The sequence below is a fragment of the Girardinichthys multiradiatus genome, chromosome 3 (assembly GCF_021462225.1).
Source record: "Girardinichthys multiradiatus isolate DD_20200921_A chromosome 3, DD_fGirMul_XY1, whole genome shotgun sequence".
Taxonomy (NCBI): domain Eukaryota; kingdom Metazoa; phylum Chordata; class Actinopteri; order Cyprinodontiformes; family Goodeidae; genus Girardinichthys; species Girardinichthys multiradiatus.
In genome coordinates, this window is record NC_061796.1 from 5,114,421 (window position 1) to 5,124,473 (window position 10,053).

At 36.9% G+C, this 10,053-nt stretch overlaps 2 protein-coding genes across 2 annotated transcripts; both read right to left on the bottom strand.

Moving 5' to 3' along the window:
• Positions 1-3: 3 nt before the first annotated feature.
• Positions 4-1,387, bottom strand: LOC124865680 (transmembrane immune signaling adaptor TYROBP). The gene is made up of 5 exons (XM_047360995.1): positions 1,152-1,387; positions 1,046-1,066; positions 812-955; positions 648-715; positions 4-563 (listed from the first exon to the last, which is right to left on the bottom strand). Exons 1-5 carry the CDS (start codon positions 1,186-1,188, stop codon positions 507-509), a joined length of 327 nt encoding a protein of 108 aa, XP_047216951.1. The 5' UTR covers positions 1,189-1,387; the 3' UTR covers positions 4-506.
• Positions 1,388-4,403: 3,016 nt separating this feature from the next.
• hcst (hematopoietic cell signal transducer) lies at positions 4,404-6,745 on the bottom strand. The gene is made up of 5 exons (XM_047361569.1): positions 6,698-6,745; positions 6,140-6,210; positions 5,934-5,954; positions 5,584-5,718; positions 4,404-5,432 (listed from the first exon to the last, which is right to left on the bottom strand). Exons 2-5 carry the CDS (start codon positions 6,177-6,179, stop codon positions 5,383-5,385), a joined length of 246 nt encoding a protein of 81 aa, XP_047217525.1. The 5' UTR covers positions 6,180-6,210; positions 6,698-6,745; the 3' UTR covers positions 4,404-5,382.
• Positions 6,746-10,053: the final 3,308 nt, after the last annotated feature.

A 10,053-nucleotide genomic window follows, 5' to 3' on the forward strand; every position in this document is an offset into this window, starting at 1 on the left:
AAATACAGATAATGCTAGGGATTTTTTATTACCTCCAAATAGAAGCATTGCATCCAGTTTTTGTATTTTGATCATGTGAAGATATATGAGATTTTCATTGGATCTTGTATTGGGTGTAAAGCAAGAACAGGCTGCTTGTAATAAAAGCCGATGTAAGGAAAACGTAATCAAGGTAAATAATATGAGTTTTTCACGATTTTCACCAGTTTGTCTGAGGCTAAACATTGATTGTAAAGTTGGGCTTTACTCATTGTTAAATACAACAAATTGTACAAACGCAACATGCACTGAATGTCACGCTTAACTTTACATTCTCATTGAGCACAATATAAATCATCTACATAAAAAAACATTCAGGTACTGCACAGTTTATCATTAGAATTATGCTGAATTAAAAGTTACAAAGCAAGATGTATACAAAGGATTATTAGACACAGTTATTTTACACATTTTAAAGTTAGTTGCAGACATTAATGTTGGGAATTTTTACAGCTTTCCACATCCTGTCATTTCTTAAAGTGTCGGAGCTCATTGTAGATATCTGACTGGACTCCATGTAATTCCTTAAAAGTAATGTAAACAAATCAAACATATTTTTATAAAAACATTCAATTAATGTTCTCTAATTTGAAGGCTTAATATTTTACCTGGTATGGAGACTCCGTGACTTCTGGTGTCATTTTCTTTGAAGCAGATGAAGGCAGATTTCTTCTACCTATTTACACCAAGGTAAAGGATTAATGCACTCCCCATGAGTCAGAGAAAAACACAAAACATCAAAAAACAAATGTGCAGAAATGCACAGGCTCACCATCATGAGACTCCTGCTCCCTTCTTCTCCTGCGGCGACTTGCGAAGCAGAACACAGAGATGATGAGGAAGACGGTCAAGATAATGTCGGAAGCAATAATACCAAACACAGAGCCCATGTTTATCAGGTAGCAGGGGCCACATTCTGTGAGGAAACATTTTAAAAAGGGATTTGAAACAGAGCAAAGCATCATATCACTGCGTATCTCTGAAGCAAAAGGTTGAGGACATCTACCTTGCTGTCCTTCCTCTGAGCCTGCAACACGTAAAGGTAGTACAATTTCAGAGTCCACATATATCTACACCTTTGCTCTCTGGCAGTGTGAATATATATGACTCACCAAACATGGAGCCCACAATACACAGAGCATCAGGCATCTTCGCAGTTGAGGGGGAAGTGAGAATCCAAAGACCAGCAGTTGTTTTGTGCTTTGTTAAAAGGCTGCTTTGTGGTGACCCTAAAAAAGATGCTGGGGATCCGAGTGCGGAGGATTCCAGTCTCCACGGCCAGTATTATTACCAGGGTGGAGGTTTTTTAGTAAACCGAGAGTCTGTAAAAGAAGGAGGAGCACGAAGAGGGAGTCCAGTGACAGAAGAGGAAGTTGGTCTTTCTGTTTCGTCTCTTTTCTATCACATGTATTATCTGTAACACTGGTCTACCCAAGAACAGAAAGTCTCAATTTCATCTCCAGGATTCAGACCATGATCGATATTATATTATAATTTAAATAGAATAATAATTTTTAAAAAAGCAGCAGCAGCCAGCAGCATCAGGTCACTTTATCACGCCCATCGTGTTAAAATAAAAGTGTTTGTATCTTCAAATGGAGAGTTTCCTTATCCTGTGTGGTTGGGTGCAGGTGGCTGGCCGCTGTCACTGCCTCCTTGTCTGAAGGCCCTCGACCGCAGCTTTTATCTGTAGCAACGCTGTCCTGTCAGCAAAATGAAAGTAAACCTTGTGTTCAATGCTTTTGTTTGGAAACACATCTTTTTATGATCCAAAAACAAATGTTATATCTGTAAAAAACTATCAAATACAGTGCTTTCTCAAATTATTCATAGACACATGAGCCTATTCGTAACTATTGTCACATCCCGACTATAAACTTCAATGCATTTTATTGGGAAATTTAATGTGTTAGACCAACACAAAGTAGTTCATAATTGTGAAGTGGAAGGGAATGTTTATAGAATGTTTATTTCAAAGTTGTTTATTTTATTACAAATAAGAAGTTTCTTTCTTCCTTTTGTGCTGTCCCTGCTGAGGAAAAATTTCCCCACAGCATAATGCTTCACCATAGGAATGGCCAGATGACGTTCACGGCTGGAGGTTTTCCTGTTGAGAGATTCTCTCACCTGAGTTGTGCATCTCTGCAGCTCCTCCAGATTTACTATGGGCCTCCTGGTTGTTTCTCTGATCAGTGCTCTCCTAGCTCAGCTGATCACTTTAGGTGGACAGCCATGAATTGGCTGGTTTGCAGTAGTGCAGCCTGCTCTCCATTTTCAGATGATGGACTGAACAGTTCTTAAGTAGTTCCAAGCTAATTGTTTTAACCCTAACCCTGCTTCAAACTTCTTCACAAGTTTATCCCTGACTTGTCTGTTGTGTTCCTTGGTCTGTTCACACATTTCTCTTACAAACATCTGAGAACGCCACAGACCAGTTGTATTTATACTGAGATTAAACTACACACATGTGATCTAGTTAATTATCATGTCTAAAGACATTTGGTTACACTGGATAGGATTTAGGCTGGTGTTATCCAAAGTACGTCCTAAAAGGCATGGATAGTGCATGTTTTAGATGTTTTCCTGATTCAACTCACATGATTAAAATAACTTGAGGACCTAAGGTGGAGATTTAGTAGCATTATACTAAATGGGGCTGAATACATGCCACTTTCCAGATTTTTATTGAAGAAGTTTTCTTATTTTTTTTTTCCCCACTCTTCAATTAAACTCTACTTTGTGTCGGTCTAAAATCCTAATACATGAAAATAGCCAATAAAACCTGGTTGAATCAATAAAAATGTTATAACGGCATTTATCTTGTATCATCAGGATATCTGAAAGATCAGTCTGTAAGAAAGCTGACAGAATATTTGAATATAAATGAGAGAATAAACACTTTCATGAAGATTTAGATTCTATTTTATAATATTAGTATTTATTTAGCTCTTTCTCATCATAATAAGTTTTAATAAATCTATTTTACAAAAAGTGATTTTGAACTTTAACTATGCTTTCACATAGTGTTCAATAAATTTGGGGTAAGAAATTTAAATACTATATGTATTGAATCTGTTTAATAGATTAGCTGCACATTCTGAAATGAGTGAACAAAAAACAATTGTTATTCAAAATGCACAAATATTTTGAGATATAGCTGTAATTAACCAATAATCTGAATTCTTTGTCAGATTGTAAAATGTTAATCCTGTTCATTTTTCTCAGGACACCTTAGTCTTTGGTTTATTTTTCAGTTTTTATGTTTATATGTTGGTCTCTGTTAAGGCAACTGAGCTCTAAATTTCTGGAATGTACTTCTGGAATAAATGTATGAACACTTCAAAGAACATAATGAATCATTTCCAAAAGTCGTGGTAGTACGTCTACTGATTTTACAACCCATTAATTAAAGCTCGCACCATTTTTGCAGTTACTTTAGCAGAGTTGGATGCTGTCTTTTAAACTAACCATATCAACAGAAAGTCAGACTTGTGGAAATAAACAAATTGGGTTTGGTTCTCTCCAAAGTTAGACAAATAGTGAGGCAAAACTGACAGATAAGGCATGAGTTTCCACGATAGGTTTTTTCTTTTGTTCAAGTACAAAATGAACAAACTGTGTAGACAATAAAGAGGCAGATCAGCCAGATAATACCGAGATATAAGACTGTCCAAGCAGCGGTTTCACTGCAGGATTTGATCACCATAGCAGAAAGATATCTGATCCGGTCTCCAAAACAAGCTGCAATGCTCAAAGGTCACTGTTAACCACAGTGATGGATCAGAGAAGAAAAAAAATAGAACGTACAAAACATTACAAATCTCTAAATTTGCATCAAGAAATTTTTAAGCAAACTCAAAATAATTTTTAAATAAATTGCAGCAAAGATCTTTGAAAAGAAATCTGTGAGGTTTTGCTGAAAACATTTAACATGATCAGTAAAATGGTTCAGGAATAAACTGAGGTGTTGAGGAGTCCAAAATAAAACAAACACGTATGGTTTAATTTCAGTTCTTTGATTCTGCTCTATCAAACTTGATTTGTGTCCTTCAAGAAAGAAATACTTCATACTGATCACATAAGACTTGCTTTCCACTGATTTGTTCAAGTGAAACAAACTTACCAGACACAGGTTTGAGAAATTGACAAAGATGAGAGTTAAAATCTGAGATCAGAAAATTCTTACAATAACAACTTAATAGTTTGACAGAGAAACAGAAACTGTCAAAATCTTCTTTATAAAATGTCATAACTCATTTTCAGCCTGCTTTGTCTAAGATAATCTATGCCCAAAGCTATCTGCAGATGGTGCTGTTCAGTAGTAATACCCAATATATAATGATTATTGACAACACTCAACAACATTTTCTCGGTTCACGTTGTTTATTTCCTTTATCGACACACTTACAATTCCACGTGAACACCTTTTATTTACAAAGTTTGCAAAAATATAAAAAAAAAGAATAAAATAATTATTTTCACCTTTAATAACTTTGACTAAATAAAATATAATATGGCAAATAAAATGTATTTAGTAGGTGATTAAAATACCTAAAGAAAAATTAGGAACCTTAGCAAATGTCATTATTTCTAAGATAGTATTTTACAAATGTGAGTTCTCCATGATTGTTAACACCCATGGTAAAATATATTAACAAATTTATCAATTTCTTCTTTTATTGCAGCAGCAGCATAATTTTACACTAAATGTTTTTTTTTTTTTAGAAATCCAACCTTTCATTAGAGTAGATTTATTCAGTTGAGAATAATAATAAACAAAAAACAATCATTGAAAATAATTGTATTAAGCAAAATTAATGGTGTCACTCTTAGTGGTGCCCCTAACAATGACATGAAGGAAACTAAACTGAAAATTTTTTTCAGTTAATCAGAGCATCACAAAACTTACGGGCTGGTTTCTTGGGGCACAGATATGATGTGACACTAAAGATAATTTCTCTTCACTGCTCTTCAAAATGGGAAAGATAAGAGCACATGACATTCAAATATGCCAGATGTAAATAGCTGCTCACCAGACCTTGCCCATATCTTTGAAATTATAGTTATAAAAATGTTTACAACAACTAGAAGAGTGACAAACAAGGCTTGACGAGTATTTCCTGCCAACACATACACGGAGGAGGATGTAAGGCTCATTGATGGAAAACGGCAGCAATATTTTCCACGTAAGATTTTAATAGAGCAACAACTTTTGATCTGCTTTTACAGGGGTTTACACATCTTTACCAGGAGTATAAATTATGAAAGGTACTTTAAAAATAGCAATATTGCAAAGGTAGTACAGAGAGCAACCACCTTAGGCTAATGATAAATAAAAAAAAATTATTTTAAGTTCTTGACGTTGGCCCGAACATTCATATAAACCTTGTCAGCTGTGAAGAGATGAACAAAAAGAGAAACAATTAAAATAAAAATTGGGCATGATCAGCATTATACAAGTAGTCAGGTATATAGCTTAATTATATTACACCTTCATGTAGAATATCCATAGATAATTTATTCATCTCGCCCTCAGTGCCTTACCTTTGTCTATTTTCTCACGCCGTAAGCTGGCACATCGATAGGTGACAACTACAATAATAAGAGTCAGCAACAAATCTGCAGAAATGATGCCTGCTATTGTCCCTGGCTCGATTCTGTAGCAAGACACATTGCTGTCTGGCAAACAGAGACAAACAGAATTTGTGACAGAAAAAAGGAGTGGGTTGCTAGATGACTGAGACAATGAGAGATGGAAAAAGTGATTCATTAAGTTGGATTTTTTCTGGTCTTGGAGCTGTATAGTTGTTTGTTTTATTTTTTGCTGATTATGAGATTGCAAAAATGCATTTCAAATCTCAGGATTGTGTTTATCTTCTGTGCAATGTACATACCTGCGAGGGCTGCAGTCAGGTCTAAAAGAAAGAAAAGAAACAATCAAGGACACACCCGAACTGAAACCTTTCACTGGTGATATTTAGGCGTTTTTCTCAAATTTCCATCTAACTGAGTGTGGTTACATCTTCCTGTGGCAGACCACCTCAGTATGAAGACAATCTGTGCAAAGTGCAGAGCAGCAAAACTGTGAAATGACACTTACTGCACAGAAGAAACAGCAGAGTGATAAGGTTGTTGGCCATTACTTTGTAAATCAGTTTGATTCTGTTAAGTCTGCAAAGCAAAACATCGAGGAACAGGACTCAGAGACATAAATTCAACCAGTAAACATTCACAGTTATATCCTTTAGTTTCTCTGTATTTCATAGCAGCATTATAAATAAATCCCCAAAACTGTGTCAGAGGTCATGTAGTAAACTTTTATAGTTGCACCACAAAAAAAAAACTTCTGTACTAGTCAAAAACTACTGGGTGGGCATTTGGGCAAAGACTAGATAAAAGGAGATCAAATGTAAGTGAAAAAAACAAACATTTACAACATATTTTTAAATAAGCACCAACATTTAATCTTAAAATGGCTTAAATTCTCGGAACTAAATTCTAAAAATCTCATTTTGTATAAACAGATGAATACAGCAGATGAGTATTTTAAATCTAAAGCAGCATCTACACAACTTTGAATGGTTTCGGCATAAAAAGGAAAGTTCTAGAAACCCACACAAGGCACAGAAAGTTGGTGTGAGAGACAAGCTCCACATACCTGGTCTGGTCGTTTTCATGTGCCTTGTGTACTCAAGAAGATGATGTGAAAACAATTTGTGCTTTAGGGAAATGACGTCTGACTTCCTCAAATGGGCTGAAACATGCCTGTGTGAACAAAACAAGTCAACAATCTACTGGTTGCTTCCTTTATTTGGCATTTTATTCATGAGCATTATACTTAGGCTAGATCAAAAAATACACACAAATAACTTTATAATCTCTACCAGCAGCTGTAGGTTCAAATTTGCTGTAAACTACATGATCGCTAATGAGAGATCCAGGGTGACAAAATGTGTAGGAGATTAAAAGGTCATGACTTTGTTCCATTCTGATGAAAAACTGCTAACAGTCTGACACCATCAATACTAAGAGGGTGAATGTTATTCATAGCACACCTGTTAATGCATCAAAATTTATTCCAACTTTTTGTTTTTATATAATTTGCTTTATTTTAGTGAAGAGTCACATAAGATGCAATAATCATCACAACCATCTGCCTAATATTGTGTTATGTAAGACCAACATTTGAGTTTCATTAAGTAAATGCACAATCCCATTTTACATTTTTTTAATCAGAGGGTTTGTTGGTATTAATCTGTGATTTTGTTTAAGGCCTCCATCACATCCAAAAATTAAGACAGTAAAGCATTTGCAAATTTGTTATACAAAATTACTTAAAAAAAGATAAAAGGATTTTGTGATCATGATCCTGCCAAATGATGAAAATGTGACATAAAAGACTTCATGTGGATGGTAAAATCTTGTTCTGAGTCCGCAACAACACCAAGGCTTTTAACAAGGTCAGAGGTCTATAGCCTAACTGAGTCTAGTTCTAATCTCTAACCTTGTATTGTTGGGACCAAAAACAGTGACTTCTGTCTTTTCTGCATTAAAATTCTCATCAACCACCTCACTGAAGATTATGGACATTCTGAACTTTTAAACTGTAAATGGGCTCTGTTCATGTGGTGACACAGAATTATTATTGTGTAATCATCATATTTTTGGTAAGAGATGCTGCATAGTCTGAGGCAATCTAAGTATATAGATACTGATTAAAAGTACCTCAATAATAGAGGCATAAATAACCCCAAATGTGATCTTTTTTGCTCAGATTTTTAACTGCTGAATGTCCCACAGTAGTCCGGATTTACCAAATAAAATCTGACCCAAGCTAGCATAGTACCAAACAACCACACCCTCTTTTCCACTATCAGTACGTTATGATCAACAATCTGAAAATCAGCACTGAGATCAAGTCATATATAATTATATGCAATAGACTAGAAAATGCATTCCTATGAGGCTGGTTTTTCAGATTTAAAAGTGCCTTTCAAAAGTAACACATTTTAAGCAGATATTAAACGTATTTTTCACTAAGCCACACCTGAAATGGTTTTCACTTCACAGGTGTGCCGTCAGGTTTAATAAGTGGGATTTCAAGCCTTATAAATGGGGTTGGGACCATCAGTTGTGTTGTGCTGGAGGTGGATACAGTACACGGCTGATAGTCCTACTGAATAGACTGTTAGAATTTGTATTATGGCAAGAAAAAAGCAGTTAAGTGAAGAAAAACGAGTGGCCATCATTACTTTAAGAAATGAAGGTCAGTCAGTCAGAACAATTGGGAAAACTTTGAAAGTGTCCCCAAGTGCAGTCGCAAAAACCATCAAGCGCTACAAAGAAACTGGCTCACATGAGGACCGCCCCAAGAAAGGAAGACCAAGAGTCACCTCTGCTGCGGATGATAAGTTCATCCGAGTCACCAGCCTCATAAATCGCAGGTTAACAGCAGCTCAGATTAGAGAACAGGTCAATGCCACACAGAGTTCTAGCAGCAGACACATCTCTAGAACAACTGTTAAGAGGAGACTGTGTGAATCAGGCCTTCATGGTAAAATAGCTGCTAGGAAACCACTGCTGAGGACAGGCAACAAGCAGAAGAGACTTGTTTGGGCTAAAGAACACAAGGAATGGACATTAGACCAGTGGAAATCTGCTTTGGTCTGATGAGTCCAAGTTTGAGATCTTTGGTTCCAACCACCGTGTCTTTGTGCAGCGCAGAAGAGGAGAACGGATGGACTCTACATGCCTGGTTCCCACCGTGAAGCATGGAGGAGGAAGTGTGATGGTGTGGGGGTGCTTTGCTGGTGACACTGTTGGGGATTTATTCAAAATTGAAGGCATACTGAACCAGCATGGCTACCACAGCATCTTGCAGCGGCATGCTATTCCATCTGGTTTGCGTTTAGTTGGACCATCATTTATTTTTCAACAGGACAATGACCCCAAACACACCTCCAGGCTGTGTAAGGGCTATTTGACCAAGAAGGAGAGTGATGGGGTGCTGCGCCAGATGACCTGGCCTCCACAGTCACCGGACCTGAACCCAATCGAGATGGTTTGGGCTGAGCTGGACCGCAGAGTGAAGGCAAAAGGGCCAACAAGTGCTAAGCATCTCTAGGAACTCCTTCAAGACTGTTGGAAAATCATTTCAGGTGAATTCACAGTGCTTTAAACAGTGAGTTCAATAGTGAAACAAAAATGCTGGGGTTTGTCCCGCCCATCGGACGCTCAGCGTCTCTGGGGGTCTATGGGGCAGTGGGCTGGCCTCGGCTGGCCCGGACGCTCAGCTTCTGCATGATGATTGGATGATCTGTCTGAGGCTGAATCCCTTTTTGATTGACAGCGAAATGAGCGAATCAGCGATCTTGAAATTGAGCTTCCCCTCCTTGAAAGAACAGCATCTGCCACTGATATATATATATATATATATATATATATGTATACATACACACACACACACACACACTACCAGTCAAACGTTTTAGATACACTTTCTCACTTAATGGGCTTGTGAATGAACACATACAGGTCTTTCTCAAACAATTAGCATATTGTGATAAAGTTCATTATTTTCCATAATGCAATGATGAAAATTTAACATTCATATATTTTAGATTCATTGCACACTAACTGAAATATTTCAGGTCTTTTATTGTCTTAATACGGATGATTTTGGCATACAGCTCATGAAAACCCAAAATTCCTATATCACAAAATTAGCATATTTCATCCGACCAATAAAAGAAAAGTGTTTTTAATACAAAAAACGTCAACCTTCAAATAATCATGTACAGTTATGCACTCAATACTTGGTCGGGAATCCTTTGGCAGAAATGACTGCTTCAATGCGGCGTGGCATGGAGGCAATCAGCCTGTGGCACTGCTGAGGTCTTATGGAGGCCCAGGATGCTTCGATAGCGGCCATTAGCTCATCCAGAGTGTTGGGTCTTGAGTCTCTCAACGTTCTCTTCACAATATCCCACAGATTCTCTATGGGGTTCAGGTCAG

Coding starts and splice junctions, on each gene's coding strand:
- LOC124865680 (XM_047360995.1), bottom strand. CDS start 1,188: ATGCCTGATGCTCTGTGTATTGTGGGCTCCATGTTTG. Junction 1,067..1,151: donor TATTGTGGGCTCCATGTTTG/GTGAGTCATATA, acceptor TACGTGTTGCAG/GCTCAGAGGAAGGACAGCAA. Junction 716..811: donor GGAGCAGGAGTCTCATGATG/GTGAGCCTGTGC, acceptor TGGTGTAAATAG/GTAGAAGAAATCTGCCTTCA.
- hcst (XM_047361569.1), bottom strand. CDS start 6,179: ATGGCCAACAACCTTATCACTCTGCTGTTTCTTCTGTGCA. Junction 5,955..6,139: donor TCTGCTGTTTCTTCTGTGCA/GTAAGTGTCATT, acceptor TCTTTCTTTTAG/ACCTGACTGCAGCCCTCGCA. Junction 5,719..5,933: donor CCTGACTGCAGCCCTCGCAG/GTATGTACATTG, acceptor TCTGTTTGCCAG/ACAGCAATGTGTCTTGCTAC.